Genomic DNA, 27,932 nt, shown 5'->3' on the forward strand with positions numbered 1-27,932 from the left:
AAATTATGTTTTTAAAACATGCATGCAGAGGATTCACACATTCCAGTCCAGCAAATGCTATTTATGGGTTATTATATTTGCTATAATGCTACATGTACGGGTTCCTCATATGCTCAGATCAAGACAATTCTGAATTATTCTCATACTTACCACCAAAGATATCTGCACTTTTTTGCAGGTTTAAAACTCTTTTTTTTGTGTTTCAATCACTCCAATACCATCTTTTGCTCCTGTGTATGTTTGACATGATGCTTCTTTGCTTGCCTGTTTCCAGATGTGCTGGTGTCCTACTGGCACCGGGCCATTCACCAGGAGATCTCAGACTTCTTTAACATCCTGGAGTGAGTGCTCGTCTTTCTTCATGGCAGAGTGCTACCACAGCTAGTGATGCACAGGGAGAAAGAGAGACAGACGGGGAAGGGGACAGGAGAGTGAGAGGAGAAGACAAGGGGGGTGAAGAATGTAGCCAGAAGGGAACAGATGAAAGTAATGACGCAGCAAGCGAGAGAGAAGAAAAACAGACTGTGCTTCCAATGAGAGCTCCACTGCACAGCGCAGTTAATTAACTGTCTGTGTTTCCTGTTTTGTCAGCATCGAGGCCGCAGCTCAGTTTGATCACATGCACCTCCTTTATTCTCTGTCCTTAACTTACAAAACGCTTAAAAACAAGCAAAACCTTCACCCGTCACCCAAGATATTTTTGCATTCCCTTCAGGCTGTGTCTTCAGCACTTCAGGTTCCTCGGAAAACGCCACATAGCCAGGTGAGTGTCCTCGTTGCCTTCTCCAGAGACAAAGACGTGGTCTCGTTCACAAGCACTTATCGTAGCGCCGCAGATATGGAAATGGCTTATTAACTCAACATACATGCTGCAGCCAAAGGTCGTAACACCCCCCCACCGATACATAATTCATATAATCATGCGCACCCGTGAATGCACACATGTGCAAATGCAGCCACGCAGACGCATTATGTGCAAACACACACAAACAAATGAATCAGGCACAGTCAGGCAGAAATACTAATATGTGCTCTGTATGCGTGTGCACGCTCAGGGATGAGCTTCAAGGGGGGGGGGGGGGGACTCCTGGATCTTGCTGTTGAGAGAAAAGCACTGCTGGATATTGTATTGTAGTAGTTGGCAGGCACAGGATGGGGGTTGTCATCGTGTGTGTGCGCGCTCCTACTGGAGCGGAGCCATTGGCACCGCTCGACTCCTCCATCTTCTGGTTCCTCCCAGCTAATTAAATTAGCCCTCTTTTTCCTTTCAGCAATGAGATGCTGAGATGTAAGCCAACAAAAGGCTGGGAGAGCACACTGCTTTACTGTGTGTGGAGGCATTAACAGAGTAAAGATAGCTGCAGACGCATTTGAGCCTGTCTGGGGCTGCTAGCTACTTAACATTCGTCTGTAATACCAGGCCATGGGGGATTCACAGTCTTACGCCTGTGTCTGTCTCAGTGTCTCTCTCTGTTAGCTATTTGATGCCCGGCTGAGTCAGTGTAGGCACCCATTGAAGTTCAGGAGCGATGAATTATAGTAGCAGTGTGAAGCCAGCCAGCAAGCTGGAAAGACAATGAGACGAGTCATCATTAAAGCCCTTAAAAAAGGTGGTTATAACATTTAAATGATATTAAAAAATGATCATTAAAGCAACAATGAAAGTTATCAGAATTTTGATTGATTGACAGCAGCTCGGCGACATAAGCAAACAACCCAATAACTGTCATTAGACTGTCGTCAACTGTTGCTAAAACCTGATTGGTGCAGAGAGGTGCGCGATATCATGACTTTCTAGCTGAGCCCCGCCCACTTCAAGCTAGCCGGAAGGGAACCAAGAAAAAGAAAAATACAGAGTCCTGTAAAATAAACACAATTGTTCCAAATTTGGCAGAAAATTGCTTTCTTGTCGTGCTCCAGCGTTTGTTAAGAAGCTGATTGATCGAATAGATCGTCAGCGCCTTTAAGTTAGCCAGCGATGCTAGCAGCTATAGTCAGTAGTAGCTTGTGTGTTGTTCCAGGAGCTTCACCTCTTTAACCGAAGCCATATTTTAGACTTCAGCTAAGGTACAGGCCTGCGCGTATGCACAGTCTAAACTACATGACACCAACAAATAATTTGTGTTCAACCTTGCTGTTGTAGCTTCTCCACCACAGTGCATGCCTCATGGCCCCCCTCCCCCCCTCTGTGCATGCTGCTTGCTGTTAATGGATCAGTGCGGCTGCACATTATTGATGTCCCGTTGCATCAGTGACCCTTTGTGTACTGACATGTATGATGAATAACCAGGGAATTTTTTTTATGCTTGTCCTCTATGTAGTTTTATTTACATTTTTTACACATTTTCCTCATTGATGTTGCATGTCCACCTGTCTCCATGTGCTGCCTCATGACTGGCTGGACTCCACCCGCTGCTTGGCTCGAATGAGTTTCCTCAATGGGCTCTGAGGCTGTTGTGTTGATTGCCTTACACAGCGTTTGTGTCCTCTTTCCTCTGGCCAGCAGAGGCACCTTTTGCTTTGTTTAAACTGGTAGTCGTTTTCCGGATCCAGCTTCATTCAGGCGTCATGAGAATATGATATGTTGAGCATCTGTTTGTTGAAATCCAGTTACTAAGCTGATTTGTGCTGCAGCTTGTACTGGTTTCATCTCTACATCTTAATCTCCTCGCTGTCCACTTTTTAACATTAATGCTAACTGCGAGCCTCTGCTCTCCACTAACGCTTGACCAAGAGTTGATTCATGCGATACTACATGTACTAATGGCAAACAAAACCATTAACTCTGCCACGCCACTAACCTTTCCATCTGGCTGACCTCCCTCTCTATATGAGATGCTTGAGCTTCCTCTCTGACTCTAGCCGCTCCCATCACACCAAGGTCAAATTGGAGCTCCTGCACCTCCTTTACACTGTAAAGCCATTTTTTTCATTGATTGCAGGCAGCTATTAGCCGACTAATGATGATAATGATTGTCACTAAACAATGACGGTCTCGACTAAACTAACTAATGCTAGCTTTGATGTGATTGGCTCGTGAACAGGAAGCTAGCAGCGGCAGTAAAGCTGGCCCAGTCCGCCCACGCCAATGGCACCCTGAAGGGCTCTAACCACCCCTCCCAGTCCTCTCATCCCTCAAGCCTCTTCCCACAATGGTAATCACCCTCCACCAGGAAAACACCTCAGCCATGATGACAGAGTTAAACTCTTTCAGAGATACTGAGTCTTTGGTTGCTGGAATTTGTTCTTAATGCTAATGATGTCTGGTGATTGGCTCCAGATGTAAATATTGTCTTTTAATAGCAAGAAACTCCAGATTATTTGAATACAGGTACAACCTACAACAATAATATGAACACTTGGATTTAGATAAAGACATCCTTGTCCTGTGTATACTCATCTTTGATGTTACCACTGTGTGTTTCCATGTTATAGACTGTGACTGTGTTCTCAGCATGCCCCCTCCTCATACCTGCAGTGTTTTGTGTGATTTGCCAGCCTCTGTCTCTGTACTCCCATGTGTTAATAGACTCCCGATAACAGCGTGTCCTTGTGACGTGGGTGACATTTATATTTCCCAGCAATGTGCAAAAATCCTTAGAGATGGTTGGCCTACACCTGGCACCATAGCTTTTGTGTGAAATTAGACAAAATGATGCATACGAGTGCTGTGTTCGATGCTAGCCGCTGACCCCTGCTGTCGCCTCCAGGATGGCATCATCTGGAGGGGATGGTCACCGACATGCTCGCTCCCAGACCATGCCCATCATCAGAGGCAAGAATGCTCTCACCAACCCGAAGCTGCTGCAGATGATGGAGACAGGTAGCACACACGTTTTCACTGAGATGAGTATAGAGTTACTAAGATGGACTGGCGTTATTCATATATGTGACTGTGTTTCCAGATGGAAATATTCAGGATGGAGACACGCTGAGTCCGACAGACATTGAGGCGAACTTGTCCACTGAGGTGTCCCTCACTGTGCTCGATGTCCTGGAGCTCTTTGTTCACCATCACAAGGTCTGTGTTCCTCTCATGGATTACAACCATGAACCAAAGCCTCCTGTGCACTCCTCTTCACTTGCAGTCAGACATATTTGATAACCGATTTTTGGTACACAGACCTTCATCAGGTTATGGTTCTGTTTTGTTGACCCATGGTCTTCCTCAGGCGTGCAAAAGTACAATTGAAAGTACAATTACTGTCTTACTTATCTATTTTCTTTTGTTAAGATGAAAATACTTCTGATATGTGAAGCCTCTGAATCTCATTTGTCTTATTAATAACGCTTTGTTGAATCAGAGCTCTGGCCTCAGCTTTTGGATGTGAGAATTACTTGTAAATGCAAACAAATGCCTTTAAATGTATGGCTTTAGCACCTTTATTCATAATTTAAAGGTTGTATGTCACACCAGAAGTTTTTTTTTCATATTATACTCATATTCTCATATCATATTCTTGTCAGTGTGTCTTAAAAACAGACATCCGTCGCCACCATTCTGAAGGACTAAATGAAATGCTGTGTCAATCATGCACACTCTTAAGCCCGGCCATTGAGACTCTACTGCCATCTGGTGGCTAGAATATATATTTTTTTTAGTTTTTAAGAGCTGTACTGTGCAATCAGAAAAAAAAAACTGCCTGATGAAACTTTGACAGTAAAATGTGTGTTTTCTGCCTTTTTCTTCCTACACACTGTACATTCATACAGAAGCAGCTGCTGCTGGATGAAGGACAAAATGCATTGATGAAGAAGGTGCTGGACACCTACTTGCTCTTCTTTCAGATCAACCAATCAACCGCCACACTACGGCATATCTTCGCCGCACTCAGGCTCTTTGTACAAAAGGTCCAGGAAACCTTCTCGTACCCATATGACTTATAAGTGAAACTTCCCATTGTTTTTTCTTCAGTGTGGTTTCATCTTCATCTTTTCCTGTAGTTCCCCAGTGCATTCTTCCAGGGTAAGGCAGACCTGTGCGGCTGTCTGTGCTATGAGATCCTCAAGTGCTGTAACCATCGTTCCAGCTCCACCCAGACGGAGGCAGCTGCCCTGCTGTACTTTTTCATGAGGAAAAACTTTGAGTTTACCAAGGGCAAGTCTATAGTCCGCTCACATCTGCAGGTCAGTGAAATCAAATGTAGTACAATTGTATCATTGCACGGTTGTGCGTTTTGTGAATCGTGTGTCGTCACCCCACACTCCTCTTTCCACATCAGGTTATCAAGGCGGTGAGCCAGTTGATAGCAGATGCTGGCATCGGAGGCTCGAGGTTCCAGCAGTCGCTGGCTATCATCAACAACTTTGCCAACGGAGATGCACCACTCAAGGTAGAGCAGCTTCTAGGGTTGTGCTGCAGCTTTATTATCAATAATTCTGGTTCATAGTCCTGTTTCATTCTGCTTTCGTACTTAAACTACACTTTCGACAGAACACTCCATTCCCTGCTGAGGTGAAGGACCTGACCAAACGGATCCGGACGGTTCTGATGGCCACAGCCCAAATGAAGGAGCATGAGAAGGATCCAGAGATGCTGGTGGATCTTCAGTACAGTCTGGCCAACTCCTACGCCAGCACCCCCGAGCTTCGACGCACCTGGCTGGAGAGCATGGCCAAGGTTCACGTCCGCAATGGCGACCTCTCAGAGGTTATACACCTTATACTTTTTAGTGTGCTCTTACTTCTGGAACTTCATGGCTTTTAGTATTATGTATGACTTAAATCTGACGGTAATGTGTCTGGCTTTCCCCTCAGGCTGCCATGTGCTACATCCACATCTCAGCCCTGATTGCTGAATCGCTGAAGAGGAGAGGTTAGTGCTCACGTGCTGCTACTTGGACTTTACTTTTTGCAGCATGGTTTGTGTGTTTCTGTGTATGTGCAGATATTTGTGCATATGCAGGGTTATGGTATTGCTGTTGTAGTGTGTGCATCTTTGCAGACATGATAACTTCTAACCAGAAACACCAATCACTGCCATCTTTTGTCAATCTGCACATCTCTCTTTCTCGCTGCTAACATGGTCATGACAACTGTCAGTCCTTCATATCACCATGCAGGCTGATGTGTATGCCTGAAAGCAAGCACACCGGTGACTCGGGTGTGTCTTTGTGTGGTGAAGATTTATTAGGAACTCAAGTTGGATTGTATTGGTCTGTCTTTGCATCCAAACAACATTTCCATTCACGATTTCCAGTAGAAGTAGAGACTGATGTCGCTGTGCTTCATGTTCCTCTATCTGCAAATCTGTTGTTCGTTCGTTGTTCGTATGTGTGCATGCTTCCTCGCTTAGACCACAGCATGTGTCCGTCTTTTGCTGCACGCGTCTGACATCTTAACGCACTGAGCCTGTGTGCCAATAGCTAGCGTAGCATGCCTGCGGCTCGGCTGATTCGTGAGCCTTGTCCTTGAGCATAAAAGGCAAAAGCAAGTGGACGTGAACTTTGTAAACCTCCTCCTCCTCCTCCGCTCCTACCAAACAGGCTACTGGAGAGCTGACAAGGCCAGGATGTCCAGTGTGTCCCCTGAAGAAAGCCCTGTCTTTAACTGTAGCTCCTTACTAACTACCTCCCGAGATCAAGACAGTGAGTGTGTGCGCCTGGGGCCTGCTGGGTGGTGGGGGCTGGGAGTTCAGAACACAATGATGGAGAGACAAGGTGCTGTGGGAGGGAGCGGGTGTGCACTGATATGTTTAAACCAACTGGGTGGAAGGTGTTGATTTTGACAGGTGGACATGGTTTGGATTGAAGGGACATCCGTTTGTCTGGTGCCAGTTCAAATCTCAACCTCTCCACTGATGGATGAAGCTGTCTACATTGTGCAGTTAAATGTTTTGAGGACCACTGTTCTTGCCTTAATGATATGAGATTGTGTCAGGTTATCACATCACTGTTCACCCAAGTCTCACTGGATAAGCTGTTCAGTGTCACTGGGGTTTGATATGACGCACGCTCACGTCTGACGTTTTTAATTTTCCTTTGAGTGCGCAAGAACGGAATGCTTGACTGTTAAAACGATGTAAAACGTCTTGTATCTTAATACAAGAACGCGTGTGCCGGATGCATTTTATGCATCTGTATGTTTAAAAGCTAAACATAACACTAGCAATAATGTGGGACCGTTCATGGGACGTGTGCATCTATTGGATTACATGCCCTGATATGTCTTTCACTTGTCTGAAACACCAGCGTCGTTCTCTATGGGCTGGGCAGCGTTTATGTGCATCAGCCCTAATGTCAAGGAGGAGGGCGCCATGAAGGAAGACACTGGTACACAAGACACACCCTATACAGAGGTCAGTGTTAGCCTTTAATCCTGACAAAACCTCAGACGTTGATTTCTCTCTGTAATATGCTTCCTGGTCTTGCTGCCATGTGTAGGACACCCTGGTGGAGCAGCTGGAGCTGTGCGTGGACTACCTGTGGAAATCAGAGAGGCACGAGCTCATCGCCGACATCAACAAACCTGTGATCGCTGTCTTTGAAAAGAGGCGGGATTTTAAGGTGGCTGCTAAACCTTCTTCTCTTTGTGCACGTGCATATTGGGCTGATACTCATTGTACGTGTGTGTGTGTGTGTGTGTGTGTGCCCACAGAGGCTGTCGGAGCTGTACTATGACATCCATCGCTCCTATCTCAAGGTGACTGAGGTGGTGAACTCAGAAAAGCGGCTCTTTGGTCGCTACTACCGTGTAGCTTTCTATGGACAGGTGAGCGACAGTTCATCCCTGCAGAGGGTAGACACACACACATTGAAAGACACACCTATGGCTTCTTATGCCACAGCAGGACAACAGTAGCTAAACCTCTGCAGCTGGCAGATTTCACTGATGGCATGCAGTCCCCAGTGTCCCCTTTACCAGACAAATAAATGTATAATTATTCACTGACGTTTGAAGACCAAAATATAAGCATGTACTCTTTTATAAAGGACACAGTTTCTGCAAATTTTTCCAGTGCAGCCTCTCAATGATTTGTGTGTGTCAAACCAAGGCCAGGATCTCGTTACTGCAAATAAAGCCACAACAATTCACATAGCTAGATGCCACCAGGGGTATGTTAGGAACGTTGCTTTTTTGTAAATAAGGTGAACTAACTAAATCGTAAAGGTGCCCTGCTTTATGAGTTTTTGAATCCCGGACTTCATCTGTGGAGAAGCACCCTGCAGTTCGGGCTTGGTTTTTAAGAACCTGGATCCTTGACACAGTTTCCTGTTTTTTTTTAATGAGGGAATGATATTTCCATGCAGGGATTTCACGACTGTGACGTGAAGAAAGGGTTTAAAAAATTGATAATGAGAATATGAAATCTTCTCGTTATTGGAAAGAAGGAGGGGAAATGATACAAAGACTTGAAAGATAAGGAGACCAGATTTCAGTGTCCTTAATTTCTCTGTGTGCTCTTTTCTTCCTTTTTTTTAAATTAAATTCTATTTCAAGATTGCGGTAAGTTTTGTAAGTCTTTGATTTTCCATTGTCCTCAGAGCTAACCACTTTTACCTCTCTTCTCCTTCTACCGCTATTAACTCTACCTACCACTATGTGCTGCTCTCACCCTTTGAAGGGTCTGTGTCAAGCTTGCTGTGGTCCATTTTACCTCCCATAATCTCCAGCGATGAAGCTGTTTTCCCCCCTAAACATTAAGAAGAGCTGGTGTCAAACGGGACAGGAAGACGCTACATAATAAACCTCATTCACCTTTGACATCTGGCTCCAGTGCTGCTTTGAAAATGACCTCTGACCTCTCCCATCCAGAACTTAACACCGGCACCTTGTTAGGGCTGAGTTGTTCTAACACGTTATGCCAAGAAACCACCAGGGGGCAGTATCAAATCAGAATGACGTGTACAGTGTAGAGCAGTAAATATTACACTTGCATTGCATACATAAAAACACCCATGCATGCAACAGGCTTTGCTAATTAGTGTGTGTTTGTGTGTGTGTGTGTTCTGGTAGGGCTTCTTTGAGGAGGAGGAGAGCAAAGAGTTTATCTACAAAGAACCAAAGCTGACAGGGCTGTCAGAAATCTCCCAGAGATTACTCAAACTCTACTCAGACAAGTTTGGAGCTGATAATGTCAAGATGATCCAGGACTCCAACAAGGTACGAGAAAGAATTTGACCTGTTTAAAAGAGTTAAGTTGTTACGTCATCAAAGCCGAATGATTCGCCTTTCTTGTATTATTGCTAGCATATATGCAAAAATATTCACTGTTTGCTTCACGTCCTTTGAAAACAGGTAAATCCTAAAGACCTGGACCCCAAGTTTGCCTACATCCAGGTGACATACGTGGTGCCCTACTTTGACGAAAAGGAACAACAGGACAAAAGGACAGATTTTGAGAGACATCACAACATCAACCGCTTTGTGTTTGAGACGCCGTTCACCTTGTCAGGGAAGAAGCATGGAGACGTGGAGGAGCAGTGCAAGAGACGCACCATATTGACCAGTAAGAGCTTGTTCACATATGTCAGTGGAATTTCTGCCCTGTAACGTATACTCGGTCTGATTGGTGGCTTGTTGTTTCTCCCCCTTCAGCGAGTTCCAGCTTCCCCTACCTGAAGAAGCGTATCCAGGTGGTGGAGCAGCAGAGCACAGAAATGAACCCGATTGAGGTGGCCATTGATGAGATGTCACGCAAAGTCTCGGAGCTCAACCAGCTCTGCAACATGGAGGAGGTGGACATGATCCGGCTGCAGCTAAAGCTGCAGGGCAGCGTCAGCGTCAAGGTGGGGATTCTTCCACAATACACGTCCTTGGGTGAATTTGGGTGCTTTGGTTTGTCTCACCTGATCTTCCCCTTCCAGGTGAACGCAGGGCCTATGGCTTATGCCAGGGCGTTTTTAGAGGAGAAGAATGCCAAGAAATACCCAGACAACCAGGTCAAACTGCTGAAGGAGATCTTCAGGTAGGATTAAAAGCAATAATTCAGTGCAAAGTGTTGTGAATTTTGTGCCCAGTCAGCCTTTAAGCATTTAATAAAGCCAAACTTTGGGTGAAAACTGTAACAGGGCAAATGTATACCGAGGAATCCAACAGCTTATAATAAGACGAACTAGAGTTGTGTTATTGTATGTACATGGGAAAATGTATTTCAACACATCTGTAGTTCACACGATCCAGCTGCAGGGGAATTTTATACCACAAAATGTTTTCAAAAAGTTTTAGCACAATAAATACATATAAAAATGTAAGAAATTAAAGGAAAGGAAATAACACACAAGTGACAGAAAAGCTGTCCTGCATCTTCTTCGTGAGAACAGTGATAGTCCACATCCATCATGCTTATAATAATAGTTTTCAATGCTTGTTTTAGAGTTAAATACATTTCACAAGTGGATAAAAACAAATCAACAGCAAATGATTTTGACAATGTGTGACATTTTTTTTTACTAAAGATTCTTATTCACATGATTAAAGGTAAATTCTTTAGCAGCGTGAATCTTTCAGTAAGTCAAACTTTGTAAAATATGTAAATAAAAGGGAAAGGATGCACCAGTGTCCTCCAAAATGTAAAGTCTGACAGTGTCAAAAGCAGCCATCAGGCAAGCCTGTTTGCAGTTGCACAGTTTTTGACTATTTGAAAAGAATCCTCGTGTATGTCATCAGAGGTCAGGTTCAATGGTTCAGTCGTGATTTGCAGCATTAATAAATCGGTGCGCATTTGTGTGCCCCCTGCAGGCAGTTTGCAGAAGCCTGCGGTCAGGCTTTGGATGTGAACGAGCGTCTGATCAAGGAGGACCAGCTGGAGTACCAGGAGGAGATGAGGGCTCACTACCGGGACATGCTGACCGAGCTGTCTGGCATCATGAATGAACAGGTCTCGCCATGCATCGGCCGATGAGTGTCCAGACTTCTGTTTCTACCGCTCCTGCGTTGTTTTGTCTTGTTATTCCCTTGCATTGCATCACGAGCATCATCTCTTCCTTTGCATTATTTTACGAGACATTTAGCATTTTCATGGGCATCAGCTTCTGTGATTGCTTCATGCTTCTCTCTGCTTCGTTTTGAACGTTTTTCTCTCATTACAGCTACAAAAAAGTGTTCTTGCTGCCAGTGCCTCATCTCTCTCTAACAGCTCTCTGTCCACTCTTTCTAAGGCCGGTATGTCACATCATCAGATTCACTCATGAAAGGCATCACGTCACATTGCTACAAGCCTGTTTTGCAAAAAAAGCTGGGACGCTGTGTAAAACAAATAGAACAGGATGCGCTAACCTTCTATTCCTTTTTGAAATATACCCGATTGAAAACAGTTCAAAGACAATATATTCAAGGTTTTCCTCATCAACTTCATTGATTTTTGTAAATTTCTGCAATTTATTCTGAACTTGATGCCAGCAGCATGTTTCAAACAAGTTGGGACAGGAGCAACTAAAGGCTAATTGGAATAATCAAAAACACCTGTTTGGAACATTCCACAGGTAAACAGGTTGATTGGTAACAGGTGATAGGATCATGATTGGGGATGAAAGGAGCATCCTGGAAAGGCTCAGTCGTTCACAAGCCAGGATGGAGTGAGGTTCACCACTTTGTGAACACATGACTGTATGAAAGATATGACTACATGGGATCAGGAACACTGTAAACACATTTAGTTTGTGAATAATTGCATTCTGTTTTAATTCGTTTTACATAGCATCCCAACTTTTCGGGAACTGGAGTTGTGCTTGCTTTCCCAGCCCGTCCCAGAGCCCAAACTGCTACTCTTGATACCTTCTTTTACATTTTCCTGTTCCAATGCTAGCTTTTTATTCTTGTCCAGATTCCTCACACAAGACAACCAGGAACGGAGCGGCACAGCGCCTACTGAATGGCCAATAGACTCACAGGAATCGCTTTGTGCCAGGAAAGGACACCTCCCCCAGACACACAACAAAAAAATGGCTTCGGAGGGCCGGTCTGAGCCTCAAAGCGGCTCGTTTTCTTGTTCTGACTGTAGTTATTTCCTGCTGCAGGGCGCAGCGGGCGAGTGGAGCTGTGACTGATGGCGAGCGTAGAGAAAACAAGGGAAGAAGTGTGTAGACTGTGGTCGTGATAGTCTGTAGTCCTGTCGTGGAAAACTATCTGCAGTAGAGGCCAGGCTGCTGGACTGTTAGCTACTGTTCGTTTTTGGTTTTAGAGACTCGTTCCATGTGTCATACGGACCCCCCCCCCCACCCTGCCAACTGACTCATCAGCTTACATACTGACAGACACGCTCACAAATACACACAGTGCATGTGTCCGCACACACATGCACACAACCACACAACATGCGCCTTCTCTCTGTCCCTTTAGAGAACAGTGACCTTACTGAGCTCGAGGTGCGTTCAGCTGTGTGTGTCATGTAAAGCTTTCTGGTGCATTTTGATGACATTTTCTACATTTTTTTTCTGTGGATTATCATTGTACTTCAAACTATCTCCGGCGATATCGTGAGATGACTAATGTGAATTAAAAAAAAAAGGAAAAAGATTTGACTAGCGAAGCATCCGAAGAGTTGAACGCACCTCCAGTTCCTGTTTGAATGTAGAGCAGCTCCACATTGCTACTTTCTATCCTTGCTAACGTTCTGGAAATATCAGCTTGCCGATTTTCAAATAGAAACAAACAAAAAAAAGTATGTTTTGTAACATTTTTATGATTGAAATTGCATTGTTACTGTTATTATTTCCTGTACTGTTTTGAATTGTAAATAAGAAATATTAATATTTAAAATGTTTGAAATGTTTCTTTTTATAAAATATGCGATATATAAATATTTGTTTAGCTGAATTTAAAAAAAAGAACAAAAACTAAAGTTTTACGTATAACATTTAAATAAAATTTTGTTAATGTCCAAAATTAATTTTCCTCAGCATCTCTTCATTCACCGCCCTGATGTCAGCGATGCTGCAATCCTACGTCGTCTAGTCTCTCGTAGGACGTTGCACCTCACATCTCCTCTCTCCAGGTCTCTCAGCATGTTGATTGCACAGGTTTCCAATCATGTTGACGGGGGAAAAGAGCTTTCTAAAAGAAAACTGTGCCTCAGCTGTGCACAGCAGCCCCTCATATCCCGTCTATTGACTGCACCAGACAGCAGCTAATTATGTGTAATTGTGAGGTCCTTCAGCTGCACAACAGATGTGAAATGAATTGTACAATGAGCCTGAAACAAAGATGAAGATAATGACTTTTTGCTTTGGTCCATGGTGCAGAAGATGATGTACAAATCTTTAAATCTATCACCTCCTGACGCCAACTTCACTGTTTCCAACACATATAATAGTACAGATAATAGTACAGACTGACACATAATAAGACAACAGGATGTTTGTATAGGTTCAACCTCCATTTGTCATGTGTGAACCTGTACAGCACTCTTCAGGTGTGCTCTGTGTTGTCTGCTATTGCATTTTCTTCAAGGACTAAATGTCAGTGAGTAACTTAATAATATGCAGTGGTACTTTGCTTAACAGTGCAAAAGATGAAAAGGTTCAGCTGCGTCAAAGCTTTCAGACAAAAGAGGTCAGGGTTGTTTTTGACCAGCAGAAAGATATTTCGCTTTAGGTCAACTTGTCATGTCATCTCGCTCCACCGTCCATTTTCCGTGCACATCAGATGTACTGCAGGAACTCCACGATGCACGTGCTGCAGCGAGAGTTTCAACATGCTCTCAACTCCGAGAGGCAGGATTACCGTTGCTGTCCAGTAATCCTGCCTGGAATGAAAGGGCAGACTCCAAAAGCAACAATCCTTTGTTTTGGATCATTGATTTCTTTTTCAAAGTCGGAGGGGTCAGAACAAAGTCAGCAGCCAAATGAATCCAAATCTGAGCCGTTTGTTTCGACGCGATGGAGCCTCGAGGCCCTCATCATCGCTGCTGTGTGTCTGTCTGCTGTTTGGTCTGTCTGTCTCCACTGTGTTTACCCAGCAGCTCTGTTTTCCTTTGTGCTTTGCATCTTCATTCTCGACTCAAGTTTTCACTATAACCACAACTGACGCCGCAGCCAGACTGTTTTACTAGCGTGCGCAGAGCTAAGATGCCATCTGGAAATAGGAATGAATGGAGAGAGTGATTTTAATTAATTACAGGGAGACGACTGGATGAGTTTTTAGATTGTCTTCCTTTCATTCATTTGATTAACTGATTTGCTGAATTTTCTTTCTGGTAGATTTTGCTGTAAGTAAGGTTTAATGTGAAATTTTAATACGCCATTGGTTTAATTCAGCTGTTTTCTTGGCAAACTACCCATTTTTGACACTCCCTTACACGCAGCAGTTTGTGTGCAACTAGTAGCTAATGCTAAAATGAGCCTTGGTGTGTAGGCTGTTGTGTGTTTACCTTTCTGTAACTGCAGAGGGTAACATCTGTGGGTCCAGGTAAAGCCCCTTGTTATTGGGATATCCACACGTCACTCCATACCCTCTTGAGGCTTCTTTCAGTCCTAGTATTTGATTCAAAAACATCCATATTTGGCCAGAGGCAAATAAAGTAATGCAGTCAGAAACTTGCAGAAACTTAATGATTAAATGCATGTATTATGCGGCCCAACTGCACAGGAGAGTATAAATTTGAGGTTGAGCTTTCATTGAAAGTGAAATTCAGCATGTGCTCTGACATAGAACGGCTTTCCGTGGGATCTGGTGTCAGTTTTTTCTGGGTATAATTACTGACCATGCAGAGGGAGAGAGAGCAGGAGAGTGCTTGTTTATTTATTGATGCTAAGCCCGGGGTTGTGGCACCGCACATAAAAAGAGGTTAAGTGGCCCTGAACATAGGGGCAGGGTGCAGTCCCGTCTTTCTGTCTTTATTTCTGCGTGACAAGCCTGCTGACACATTCATACCTCTGTCTCTTCACTCTCCCTCTGTGGCTGCAGGCCTGAGGTGCAGCAGATTGAGTTGTACTGACCTCCTGCCTCTTCACACACTCCCTTCCTCCCAGGCAGTCGGTATTTCTCTCCTTCCCTCTGCCTCATCTTTTTGGCCTCCCTCCCCTTCTGTAGCCTATTTTGTCAACCAGAAAGAGGGGGCTGATTGGGTTTCTCTCCTCTACAAACCGGCTTCTGTGTGCCTGTCTCCCTCCCAGCGGCCCAGACTCTGGTGGGGTCAGGTTGCTCTGAGCCAGCACCATTCAGTCCAGGTCACAGACTGAAGGGTCCCAAGCCAATGGCTCGTCTTGACAATATTTCCTGTTTTATTCTACGTTATGTTCTATCTTTTCTTGCTGGAGTTGGGCCAACTAAGCAACAGGTGCGCTCTGAGGCTGTCTGGTCTATTCATCATTGGTTACAACTTGAGCCACGTGAGCTCCGTTGCAGCACCTGACCACACAATCCCAGCTGTGGACGTCCCATTGAGAGTAATTATCTGTAATTTCCCTCTTTTGTGTGTGGCCTGCCTCTATTTGATGTCTGTTGCACTGATTCCTCCTCTTATATCAAACACCTGTTTTGTTTTCATGTGCTTTTGACCAAGACTGCTTGTCATCATTGGGTCAACCCCCTGACCTGTGCCTTTATTAAACAGTATGCATATTAATGAGGGAGTGGGCCACTTATTTAGCAGCCTTTCAGCAAATTTGAGGCGTCTTCTGTCTCCTGAGTGCAGCGAATGAAACCTCACGGTGCACCGAGTCTACACAGTTTAACCTTCTTTTCAAATGCTTACGTGGATGATCTCCTGCATCACAGTTAGAGAAAAAAAAAGCCTTTTCTCAGTTTCCGTCCTAGATTTATCTTTGCTGACAGATGTAATTAATATTTTAGAGGGAGGATATTGTAATCCCAGCACAGACAAGGGCATTACAAGAGGAAGAAGAGTGAGGTGCCAAAAAAAAAGAATAAAAAGCTGATCTCCCCCATCTTTTCTTGAGCTGAAACATGAAGTTGAACACGTGTTGCAGGACGAAAAAGCTGTCAAAAACTGGTGTTATTTCGCTATCCTGCAGGTTTTGTAGGTCTCCCGCCATCCAAGCTCTTGTACAGTGCACATTTCATTTCCGACCCCTGCTTAGTTTTCCTGAAACTGGACGCCGGGTGCTGATTAATAAAACATCTATTGTGTGCTGCTGGCTGATCACCGGAGCCCTTTCAGCTGTATAAGTGGTGAAAGGCGACATAATCTCCCCAGAACAAGATCTGGGCCGAGATTGAGCCACACACAACAGAGACAGAGACGCGCAGCAGGAGGACCTGAAAAAGCGTCCGGGGGCAGCATGTTGAAGCCCCAGCAGCAGCGCGGTGAGCTTCTCCTGCGCGACTCCCCGCCAGTTTTTGGGAAGCCGTGGTACTGGCAGCGCAGCAGCGGCACCATGGAGAGCACCCGCAGCCTGGCGCAGGTCATCATGGAGATGCGCGATGAGATCAAGAAGCTGGAGGCGGAGAACCGGGAGCTGCGGGGGGACCACGGTCAGCGGCCGTTTGGGGGAGCGCCGGGGGAAGACAGCCCGGTGTCTTCAGCCGCGGAGCAGCGGGCGGCAATGGAGGAAAACCCGTATGTGAACCTGAGGCGAAATGCGTCTGCGCCAGTCCTGGAGGGACAGTACAAAGGTGAGAGAAAGCTGCACAGGTGGCTGCTTTCAACCTTGCATTTATTTGTTTATTTCTACTATTTTATTTCAATACTGCACCACCGAATAAAGGACAAGTTAAAGGAGCACTCCACCAACTTCTTATCACAATCTCATTCAATGGGATGTCTCACAAAACACAGAATAAAACACAGAATTTTCAAAAAAATCTGAGAGACAAGACCTGATTTTAGTCCTTAGTGCTGGTCAAACTCCAAAAACACTGGATCCTACATTTCCCACAATGCAACTCGGCCTGCAAACTGTGAAGGGGACAAGAAAGCCACGGATTTACTTTAATGCACAGAAAGTTATTACATTCTTAACTTGGCGCAGAAAGCTGACACGACATTCAAATGAGACATTTCCTCAGTGTTTTCCTTCCACATCTGCACTGTGCAAACGAAACCATCCCAATGCACCGTGTTCACGTTATTTCGCAGAGAACGCTGTCATGACTGTCCGAAGGTACTCCATAAGCTCCAACCTGTCAGGGGTGACCATGAGAGAGGGAGCGACTGACAGGGCACAGAGGAGTGACTCTGGATGGGGAAGACTACAGGGAGAAATCCAGCAAGGAAACAATATTTTTGGTCACTCAGCCAGAGGAGAAGTGGGAAAAGCTTCCAACAGGCACTCCCTGCAGGAATATGTACACAAAAACAGGTACAGGCGGGCACATAATGCAGCCTAAACACAGAAATGTAGTTTTGTCATCATATAACTGTGATTTTTTTTTATTTCTAGGGCCAAGGTAAAAACTGTGACGTTCCTTCTACCTGTGGATGACATTTACACCAACCGGCCGGTTCTGAGCAAGGAGCCTAAAATCACCGAGCTGGCTTCCATAACTGAGACAGATTCTTGAGAGAAGAACTTCCTCTTTGAGGACTTTGGCTGCGGCCATAAGACAAAAATGCACACACATGAACTAAACCTCAAAACAGGTTAGCCTCTTCATTTAGGTCAGCGTAGACTGGGCTCTTACTGTGCGAGCCAGCAGACCGATTTTATCACACCTGACCACACAAACAGAAGACTCTGGTTACAGGTGTGCTTTTCATCCGGCCATGGCGATCCAGGCCCGGTCAGCGGTGATGAGACACGGGGCCCTCTGCGGCGAGGATCAGATGTCCGGACTCCTCTCCCAGCCTGGGGTGTCGTTTCTGGAGTGAGACAAACACCCGCAGGTGACAGCTCTTTTACGGACAGTTGTGGCCACCGACTCAGGCCTCGTTAGCAACGTCGCGCTCATTATTTATTCATCTTTGTCTCTTCTCACAATGTAAACTTAAATGGGTTGTCAAGGGGCCACGTGCTTGTTTAAACATGTGACCTGATTTTTGACAGTGTTCCTAAAGAGTGTATTTTTTTAGTCCAAATCACAAAGTGTGGCATCTGCTTCTCATGTATGTAAATATACCTCTGCCTGACACACTAATATGAGCATTAAAGGCATTGTAAGCTCTGTACTATTATCAATAGTTTTGACATGATTAAGACGATCATTTTATATTTCACTTTTATCCTTATTGTGGGTCAGTTTAAAATTTGTAAATATTACATTAATATCACGTTCATGTAATTACAAGACTGAATTTTGTGTTGTGGAAATTCAACTAGAGGCAAATTGGGTCACACTCCTGAAAAGCAGCCATTTGAAGTTCATTTGCTATATTCATGTTTTCGAATTAGCCAAAACTCAGGAGACATCAGCCAAAATGTTTCTTCATTGCAAAAGGAAAATAAGAAAAATAAGAAAATAAGAAAATAAGCTTCAAGCTTTAACTTCTGAGTGCAGTTTACCACAAGATGGATAAGCTGGTTTAAGTGCAGCAGGTAAACGAGGATGAGCCTGATGATTCTTCACTATATTGCAGGAAAACAGATGAAAAGTCACATAACTGAATATTTTTATCCTCTGTGCTCATGCGATTTATTGTGAGTCAGTCACTGTCTGGGCAAATGCATTTCTTATTTAGCATGACAGACAGAGACATGAGCTACAAGCACATGCTGTCAACTTCGCCTTTAATATAACATTTGATCTGCTATATCCAAAGGTATCACACGTTCACTCCAGGGAAACATTGTCAATGCAGAAGATCGAGCTCGCTGATGTAATACAGTGAGATGGCACATGTTATGTATGCTGGACCTTGTTTGATTAATCATTTATAGTCGTCAGCCATTCAGCAGATAGTTACCAGCTCACAGGACCACACAGAACCTGGTTCCCGTGTGTTTGCTTTGATTGTTGGTTTCCACGGCACTGGTGATCCTCTGTGTCCGGAGCTCCACCCCCTGATTGATCATCAGTGTGCAGGCTTCCGTAGCTCTCTGAGTCCCGGGGCTTCATGGCTGGGCCGGTCTGGGGATCAGATGTATGTGAGGAGGGCAGGGATTTGCTCAGGCTGTCTCCATATTTCATGGGGATCAAGCAGAGGTCATCCCTGCGCTGCCTCTGGGAAGCTACAGTGGAGGAAGACAGTGAGGATGAGAGGGAAAGAGATTGATATATATCAGACAAAGACTGCAGGACATTTAAAAAACAACATTTCCAATTGAAAGTCCTTCAATTTAAAAGATGCAGAGTTAATCAGTAGACAGCAAACAGACCTGGTCTGTGGAGACCTGGCTGGCAGCTCATCTGACCATCCTGCTGTCTGGCCCCAGTCTGTAGATCTGAAACACCCATAATCTGCTGCCCCCCCCCCCCCCCGTTCCTCTCAAGAAAGTAAGTGGTCATTCTGCCCTTCCCCTTCACCTCGATCTCCCCTCGCTTCTGGATGACAAAGCTTTTATTCTTCAAAGCCCTGGGATATGTGGACAAAGGATGAGGAAATCAAAAAGAGAAAAAAAGTTCAAGTGTGTGTGAATGCATGTTTTCCTGCATGAATATGTGCGTCATCACTGGTAGACGGTTGGGCTCAAATGGATCTTGTCGGGGAGGCCGTGACTCTCCATGCGAGATGCAGTGTTGATTGTGTCTCCGAATAGACAGTAGCGAGGCATCTTCTCCCCGACAACACCTGCCAGCACAGGACCACTGTGGAGACCCACTCGGATCTACGGAAATACAACAAGCCATAAACGGTTCGGACTGCAGAAAACATTTTGAGCATTAAAGCCTTAAAGCACGTGCATTTGCAGCAGTGGTAGAAGTATTCAATTCATTTACTCCACTAAAAGTAGCATTAGCTCACTGCAAAAATTTTCATTAAAGTCAAAAATCCTGCAAAAGTACAGAAGTAAAGTACGAAAGTAAATATATTCACTATGCAGACTCATTTACATAACTGGGTCATTATTATTGATTTATTCATTCGTAAGCAGAACTTTAATGTTGTAGTTGGTCATGGTGGAGCTAATTTTCACAGTTTCATATGGTTTTGGGCACTTTAATCTGCGATTCTTCCATATGTATTATTATAAACTGATGAGATGTTTTAGTAACCATAGGTGTCAAATAAATGTATTGGAGTAAAAAGTCCAATATTTCCCTCTGGAATATGGTGGAGGGGAAGTGTAAAGCATCATAAAATGGAAATACTCAAGCAGTACTTGTAATTGTAAATTTGTACTTAAAGCTGGAGAGAGGGACTTTTACATAGGAACGTCCATTATATTCAAGTCCTTGCCAAAAAAGCCTTTCACTGCCAGGTTATAAATCTGTTGTTCATGGTGACATTCTTGTGCTGGCACACCGGTAGTGATACACTTGCAGGAGCTGAAGGGGGAGCAGCTGTAGTAAGGGAGTAGGCTGCAGCAACTAGAAGTATGGCGGAGCCTCATAAGCACGTTGACAGTGTTTGTGTAAGAGGCAAAAGTTCTGCACTGCAGGTTTAAGTACAGTATTTGAGTAAATGTACTTAGTTACTTTCCACCACTGTGTATTTCAGAAATGCAGCACAAACATTCTTGCACCTGAATGGGTCCTCCTGTCACAGGGCTAATGACCTCCCTAGTGGCCAAAATCATGCCCAGGGCAAAGTTGGCCACCCTCTCAGCATGCGTGGAGACAGGTATGGGCACCCCACCTACCACCATATAGGCGTCCCCTATGGTCTCAACCTGGGAAACACCAAATGAATACAGTTAATATATAATTACAAAACAAACAGAACTGAACAAGTTCAACCTGTCGCGTGTACCTTGTAAACATTGTGCACAGTCATGAGCCGGTCGAATCGCAGGTACATGGAGTTCAGCATGAGGACAATTTGGATGGGTTCACACAGGGAGCAGATGTTAGTGAACATAACCACGTCACTGAACAGTATGGTGCACTCTTTAAATTCTCCTACAGGATACACAGACACATGCATGGAGACACACAGCTGCCATATCAGACAGTCATACACACAAACACTCTGATTATTTAATATTTATGGCATTTCCATTCCGTGAACCTGCTTCCACAGTCTTGCCCTCCTTTAGCTGGTTGGCTACATGCTTGGGCAGCATGGCATACAGCAAGTTGTCTGTCTTCTTCCTCTCCTCCTCCAGGTGCTGAGACAGGAAGCGGAGCTCCAGCTGATTGGACAGCTCCAGTTCAGCCAGCCGCTGCTGATTGAGCAGGATGAGGTCGCGGGTGATGTCATGCGGTGCGATGTCAGACAGGTGCATGTCCCCCTCCTCCAGCTCCTGAAGGCTTCTCAGCAGAGGAGAAGCTTGATAGAACATGCAGTGCAGAGAGGGCATCCAGATCATCTGACCTGCGTGGAGCAAACATAAATACTTCTTCTATCTGCTTAGGAAAGACAATCTGTAGTTTGAGATATTTTCTTTTGTGTCACCTACCTCGGAGCTGCAGCATGGGCCTGTCCTTCCACGCTTCAGGCATCATATCCCAGCGTCTCTGCAGGACAAAGTGGCTGGTGATGAACTTCCTGATGCTGGAGATGGTGAAGGTGACTTCAGGATGCACAATGCTGAAGTAAAGGTCCAGATGGATGCTCACAGTCTGGAGCGCAGGGACGATTCTCTGGAGGTTCACCCCTGCCTGGTGCACCACCAGCTGCCTCAGACAGCACCGGGATCACTCCGGTTAATTCATTGTGATCCAATTACTCATAAATGATTTCAGACATAATAATTCACAAAGCCCTTCTAATATACCGTATTTGTCATTTGAACAGGGCCACCTGTGCCTGCTCATCAAAGACTATGGAGTTAGGTAGTCACCTGGTGGACTGACATTCTTTCTTTCACTTACACCCTCTACCACCACCAGAGGTCCCCATTTACCGAGAAATCTTTCCATTTTGCTTTCTTTAGAAATGAGAATGAAATGATTTTAGACATATTTCTTGTTTCCTTCCAACAGTTGAATAATGCTGGCACAAAAAACAGGAGTGTAAGGATTTGTATTCAAGAGAAATCCCTGTTATACATCTGTTTTTGAGAGTTTTCACAGTAAAGTATTGAATTCAAGTTGTTTCTCTCTAAATCAGTGTGCTGAATTTACTCTCCCTCAAACCATAACCTCATCTTTAAGTTTTTATCCAAAGTCTTACAGTGCCATTTGTTTGTAATATACTCATTTGTATATTGTATCACCTGTGTGTCTATATGGATTCACTGTATAGTTATTTTAATCTAAGCAATTATGAACAACTTTACATTGTAGTAAGTACTGCGAGTACTAGACTTGCACTATTGACAAAATATTACCAGACACATTTTCAAGTTTTTAAATCTTAGTTCAGTATCTGGTCAAGATTTTAGATATTTGCATGTTTTTTTCTCTGATCCACCTCTATGAGTATATGTGCTTTCTGTATGTCTGACGTCGCTGCTGTTACATTACAATAACATGCTTGGATTATGAATTCTGTTCAGCTATTTTCTTCAGGCATTATGATCATGTGAGTAGAGCAAAAGCAAATCCCTTCTACAAGGATTCAGATCAAACCTCCTACATATTATTTTGTTAGACTGTTCTTGAGTCCGCTGTATAACCTGCATGACTCACATTTAGGCTGAGCAACATTTCACAGATTACATGCATGTAAGAAATGCATGAATTTCGATGCATCCACAAAACATTTAATAGAATTTGACACTTCATGTTTTGGTACGGATGTAATCTTCATGTTAAGCATATGCCAGTCATTTACTTTTCTCAGATCAATAAAGAAAACTGCTGTCCATAAAGAACATACCTCATGCAGTTAAGTAATAAAGTGAAGCAACAAGCTCCATTAGGTGTCTCAACAGCACGTCCTCACATCATATAACTGTGAATGAAAACACAGAAATTAAACTATAATTATGCAGTCCATTTACAGCATCATACACTGGCAAAGAAATACAGGTATCAACCTAAATGTTTTACAGTAAATGTTTAACAGTGGCTTAGAATATAGTGTGAGCAGAGCAACTGTCCCTCTAGAACAAAGTATCGCTGAAAACTATTGTCTGAAACTACACAAAGCAGATTGATACTTGAACTGAAGGCTGGGATTGATCTTATTTGAAACAATCACTGCATGTTGCAGTGAGGTTGCTCGAGCCGCTGGTTTATATTGGCAGCAGCAGGAGCTGGGCTGGGCTGTTTGCCTGTGAGCTAGCGTAGCGTTCATGGTTTCATGTATGTTTCAGTGCAGAAAACTGTCCACACTTTTCCACAGCATTATATTCAGGGCCTGTTGTGTTTTATAGCCAAATATCAGTTCAACTTTCGAGGTGCACATCTTTTCAGCATTCAAAATATTCTGTCATAGGATTTTTGTCAGAGGAAATATGCAACCCTAAATTTATTTCCCAAAGGATTCAGATTACCTCGTGACTGTGAGATGGAGAAAAATATAGAATGATTCTAAACTCCATGTCTTACATTGACAAGAGCACTCTCCAGAAGTATAGTTCTGCCTTGTTCCTTTACCCATCACTGTTTTAAGAGAAGCAAAGAGTGTTTAGCTAGTCAGTGTTTGAAAATTAGTGTACAGACTAGTGGTTGTGCATTGTTTTCATACCAAAACTGAAAATAAACAATTCACAAAAATCTAGTTTTAATAAATCTCCCATGAGCTCATATTTGAAATACATGTTTGGCAGATACTTTATTCTGAAACTGCCGATGCATTAACAAATAAGAGACAAATTGGTAGATGAACTGGATGCTTAGTGCAATAAACTGTATTCATGTAGGTCAGTGTCATGTAGAAGCCTTTTTGTTTTGTCTGTTTTTGTGCATTTAATGAAATCAAATAACTCTGCTGAATTTGAAGAAATGGGTTTGTGTAGCCAAACTTGGTCAAAATTAAATAACTTTTACAACACTTTAGTGAATCAGTCATGTTTTCTTTATGCATCTGGAGATGGTGATATGCATTTATGCAGAAGAAACCGAGTCTAGTAACAGCAGAGTCACGATTTCTTAAACACCACCTGTCGGTCAGCATGAGACACCCACTATCCCTCCCTTGGGCCAATGTGAATACCACACCCTATTTTAAACCAGACCAGTGTCGAGCCTCCGTTCTTCCCAGGCAGTTCCCAAGCCAAGAATAAAGTACACCTTCAATTGGTAAAAGATCTATAAGTGGTGCACTGTAACACCTGATGTTGTAAAAGTCATTTGGTAGGTAATGTACAGGTAATTTGAAATTTACAGTGGATTTACATTTTAGATCTGTGTGGGAACCAAATTAATTACTGATCTAAGGCAGATATGTCATTTAAAGATGTTTATCAGTGGCTTGGAGTGCAATGTTAGCAGAGTAACTGTCCTTTTTTACAACAAGGTTTTCCTAAAACTAATGCCATCTGAAACTACACAAACCAGTTTGATACTGTCCAAGAAAGCAGCTGCCCTTAGCATTAAACTACAGAAACAGAAGATTCTGCACTTCTATTTAAAATGCTCTCAAATAGTACTTCTGCCCTATGGAAAAAAAGTTCAAGTGAACAGTACTGCAGTCAATGAACAAACTTTATTTTTCATCAATAGAGGCACAGATCTGAGATCAATACAGTGGAATGCATGCCTGCTCAATACTCCTCTCCTTCATCATCATCATCCTCTCCAACACTATCAGTTCCAACCTCCTCATAATCCTTCTCCAGAGCTGCCATGTCCTCTCTGGCCTCAGAGAACTCTCCCTCCTCCATACCCTCACCCACATACCAGTGAACAAAGGCACGCTTAGCATACATCAGATCAAACTTGTGGTCAAGCCGAGCCCAGGCCTCCGCAATAGCAGTGGTGTTGCTCAGCATGCACACAGCCCTCTGGACCTTGGCCAGGTCTCCACCGGGAACTACAGTGGGCGGTTGGTAGTTGATGCCAACCTTGAAACCAGTGGGGCACCAGTCCACAAACTGGATGGTGCGCTTGGTCTTGATGGTGGCAATGGCAGCATTTACATCTTTGGGCACCACATCACCACGATACAAAAGGCAACAAGCCATGTACTTGCCGTGGCGAGGGTCGCATTTCACCATCTGATTGGCTGGCTCAAAGCAGGCGCTGGTGATTTCTGACACCGTTAATTGCTCATGGTAAGCCTTCTCAGCAGAGATGACAGGGGCATAGGTGGCCAGAGGGAAGTGAATACGGGGATATGGCACCAAGTTGGTCTGGAACTCTGTCAGATCAACATTGAGGGCACCATCAAAACGAAGGGAAGCAGTGATGGAGGACACAATCTGACTGATCAACCTGTTCAGGTTGGTGTAAGTGGGACGCTCGATGTCGAGGTTCCTACGGCAGATATCGTAGATGGCCTCGTTGTCCACCATGAAGGCACAGTCAGAGTGCTCCAGGGTGGTGTGGGTGGTCAGGATGGAGTTGTAGGGCTCCACCACAGCAGTGGACACCTGTGGAGCTGGGTAGATGGAGAACTCCAGCTTGGACTTCTTGCCGTAGTCCACAGACAGACGCTCCATCAGCAGGGAGGTGAAACCAGAGCCGGTGCCACCTCCAAAGCTGTGGAAGACCAGGAAGCCCTGAAGGCCAGTGCACTGGTCAGCCTGAGGACAGAGAGCAAGACACAATGATCACACATCAGATACAGTTCTGTCTTTTCATTTCATATTCAGGACCAAAATCTGCTCTGAATGTACCCACCAGTTTGCGGATCCTCTCCAGCACCAGGTCGATGATCTCTTTGCCAATGGTGTAGTGTCCACGGGCGTAGTTATTGGCAGCATCCTCCTTTCCGGTGATCAGCTGCTCAGGGTGGAACAGCTGGCGGTAGGTCCCAGTGCGCACCTCATCTAAGGGGAAGTACCGTACATTATAGGAGGGTTTGACTGGCTGGGGGATTTTTAAGAAGATCTCCCCTCCACCCTCAATATTTATATTTCATGAGTTTACCGATGACAGTGGGCTCCAGATCCACAAAAACAGCTCTGGGGACGTGTTTTCCAGCTCCCGTCTCACTGAAGAAGGTGTTGAAGGAATCATCTCCTCCTCCGATGGTCTTATCACTGGGCATCTGTCCATCCGGCTGGATCCCATGTTCCAGACAATAAAGCTCCCAGCAGGCATTGCCAATCTGGACACCAGCCTGACCCACGTGCACTGAGATACACTCGCGCTGTGAAAAGAGGTGGGAGAAAGTTTAGGAATTATAAAAAACACACTTGGTTGGCTGAATCTTTAAAAGCTCTTTTAACATCTGTAACAAACTTAATTTGACGCTGAAGGCTACTCATCACATGGTGAGAACTTCTCTACGGCTAATGTACTATCTATGGAGGAGGCTTTTTTAAAAAAAAGGCTCTTTGTAAAGAACCAGATCATCATGACTGAGGTCACCTGATGACATGTTGCACATTCAGTTATTTATTTGCAGAACAGAAAACCCCTTCGAAACAAAGATATCACAAAGAGGCTGGTTATTCAGGCATACAGTGCACTTAAGAACATCATGTGTTGAGAGCAAAAACTTCTGTGGTGGAACAACAAACACAGCTGTAACGTTAGCTAAAGACTGTCATACAAAGACAGATTGGCAGAAGGCCAACAAAACGTGAAAGATTCAGTTCAAAAGGCCCAGCGAGCTTTGAGTGAATAGGCTTGAAAAGCCTGTGGTTGCAGTTTCATAAAGGCCAGGCCGCTTCAAACAGCAATGTTTCAGGCTGAAAGCACATTGACCTCCGCCAACTGGATCGATGCGCAGACACGAAAACCGGAAATTGGCAGCTCAGACTGAACTTCAGTTTGGACTGTCCCCTGTCGAATTAACTTACACTAACATTACCAAAGTTACGATTAAAACAACCCACTGAAGGTGTAGTTTGGTGAACAGTCTTTCAACTCAAACGTTTTGTGTTTATTTTAAACAACGCTCAAATGTAGACCGTTAACGGTGCTTATTCAAATTAATAACGGTTAACTGTGTATAGCTAAACTGCGCTGCAGCCTGACAACACACTTCAAAGTTTTAAATTTACTTGAATCAACACGAAGAGTGAAGAAAAGGTATGTTTTCATGCTCACCATGTTTCCTGAAACTGTGAAGTCCGTCGGGGTTGAGATTAAGAAGAGGAACTGTCTAAGCTAGCTCTTACCGCTTGGTCTTTATGAGTCCTGTGCAAGAAGTGGCTGATGATTTTCGCTGGACAGGGCGCTTTTATACTCTCTGACCCAGCGGGAATGTGCTGTTGAATCCGATTGGTTTCGGGGATCACATGGGGGGAATCCTATTGGTTAAAATGAACTGCCGTTTTCCACTCTGAAATGCCACGAGCGCTGCTGGAAAGTGGGGCAATCACACGTGCGTGTTATTAACCGACAGTATGATCCAGACAGGAAGTGAGTGCATTTTAAAGTGATTTCATTCCTTTGTTTTGCCTCACCTCTATCATCATCACATCAGTTTCTTCACTGAGTCTAAAAATACTTCCTTTTTCAGATAGATACTTGTCCTTTACGTGAGTATTTCCATGTTCTGCAATTCAGAGGCAAATATTGTACTTTTTACTCTACTACATTTATTTGCTAGTTACTTTGCAGATTTACATGATAAATCTGCAATCAACAAATAAATTGTAATGTATTGGTATAGGTTAAGATACAGTAAGATAAAACTTTATTGATCCCTAGAGGAAATTCACACCCACCCAGCAGTATATAAAGTAATTAAAATCAACCCCACTTTTGCCAGCTACAATATTAAAGTCATGTAGACATTAATGCATTAATAATTGCAGTCTGATACAATAATATGCAGTACATTATTCTGAAAGGGGTCATTCTGCATGACGAGCCACTTTACTTTATTATATATTTAAGTTTGTTCAATTCAGTTTTTTCCTCATAAAAAAAGACTGCAGGTTTGGAGTCAAGAGCATTTACAATATTAACATAAAAAACTGTACTTCACATCAATTATTCATTAAACAAATGGTAAAAAAAAAAAAAAAGATATCAGAGGAGTGAAG

General features: G+C 44.0%; 3 protein-coding genes across 5 annotated transcripts in view; 1 reads left to right on the plus strand and 2 right to left on the minus strand.

Moving 5' to 3' along the window:
• The window catches only part of dock10 (dedicator of cytokinesis 10), a 59,500-nt gene extending 46,948 nt beyond the window's left edge, over positions 1 to 12,552 (plus strand). For 2 of the 3 annotated variants that reach the window (XM_041941237.1, XM_041941239.1), the window contains exons 37-56: positions 275 to 341; positions 716 to 763; positions 3,045 to 3,155; positions 3,711 to 3,823; positions 3,906 to 4,021; positions 4,714 to 4,851; positions 4,945 to 5,127; positions 5,223 to 5,333; positions 5,435 to 5,650; positions 5,758 to 5,815; positions 6,486 to 6,587; positions 7,191 to 7,297; positions 7,383 to 7,505; positions 7,597 to 7,710; positions 8,956 to 9,102; positions 9,238 to 9,448; positions 9,538 to 9,728; positions 9,807 to 9,907; positions 10,681 to 10,819; positions 11,765 to 12,552. In XM_041941237.1, the coding sequence (XP_041797171.1) occupies positions 275 to 341; positions 716 to 763; positions 3,045 to 3,155; positions 3,711 to 3,823; positions 3,906 to 4,021; positions 4,714 to 4,851; positions 4,945 to 5,127; positions 5,223 to 5,333; positions 5,435 to 5,650; positions 5,758 to 5,815; positions 6,486 to 6,587; positions 7,191 to 7,297; positions 7,383 to 7,505; positions 7,597 to 7,710; positions 8,956 to 9,102; positions 9,238 to 9,448; positions 9,538 to 9,728; positions 9,807 to 9,907; positions 10,681 to 10,819; positions 11,765 to 11,812 (2,444 nt within the window). In that variant the 3' untranslated portion in view covers positions 11,813 to 12,552. Of the gene's footprint in view, positions 1 to 274; positions 342 to 715; positions 764 to 3,044; positions 3,156 to 3,710; positions 3,824 to 3,905; positions 4,022 to 4,713; positions 4,852 to 4,944; positions 5,128 to 5,222; positions 5,334 to 5,434; positions 5,651 to 5,757; positions 5,816 to 6,485; positions 6,588 to 7,190; positions 7,298 to 7,382; positions 7,506 to 7,596; positions 7,711 to 8,955; positions 9,103 to 9,237; positions 9,449 to 9,537; positions 9,729 to 9,806; positions 9,908 to 10,680; positions 10,820 to 11,030; positions 11,104 to 11,764 lie in introns of all 3 variants that reach the window. The other variant, XM_041941240.1, reaches the window with a different exon arrangement.
• A 5,071-nt stretch (positions 12,553 to 17,623) lies between these two features.
• On the minus strand, positions 17,624 to 21,801 carry LOC121609201 (guanylate cyclase soluble subunit beta-2-like). The gene is made up of 9 exons (XM_041940774.1): positions 21,754 to 21,801; positions 21,339 to 21,555; positions 20,948 to 21,253; positions 20,690 to 20,838; positions 20,463 to 20,609; positions 19,450 to 19,604; positions 19,155 to 19,351; positions 18,751 to 19,007; positions 17,624 to 17,701 (listed from the first exon to the last, which is right to left on the minus strand). Exons 1-9 carry the CDS (start codon positions 21,799 to 21,801, stop codon positions 17,624 to 17,626), a joined length of 1,554 nt encoding a protein of 517 aa, XP_041796708.1.
• Positions 21,802 to 24,533: 2,732 nt separating this feature from the next.
• On the minus strand, positions 24,534 to 27,076 carry LOC121609667 (tubulin alpha-1C chain-like). The gene is made up of 4 exons (XM_041941353.1): positions 26,989 to 27,076; positions 25,861 to 26,083; positions 25,612 to 25,760; positions 24,534 to 25,514 (listed from the first exon to the last, which is right to left on the minus strand). The coding sequence occupies exons 1-4, from the start codon at positions 26,989 to 26,991 to the stop codon at positions 24,534 to 24,536; spliced, it is 1,356 nt and encodes a 451-aa protein (XP_041797287.1). The 5' UTR covers positions 26,992 to 27,076.
• Between the last annotated feature and the right edge of the window lie 856 nt (positions 27,077 to 27,932).

This window comes from Chelmon rostratus, chromosome 7 (genome assembly GCF_017976325.1).
Source record: "Chelmon rostratus isolate fCheRos1 chromosome 7, fCheRos1.pri, whole genome shotgun sequence".
Taxonomy (NCBI): Eukaryota; Metazoa; Chordata; class Actinopteri; order Chaetodontiformes; family Chaetodontidae; genus Chelmon; species Chelmon rostratus.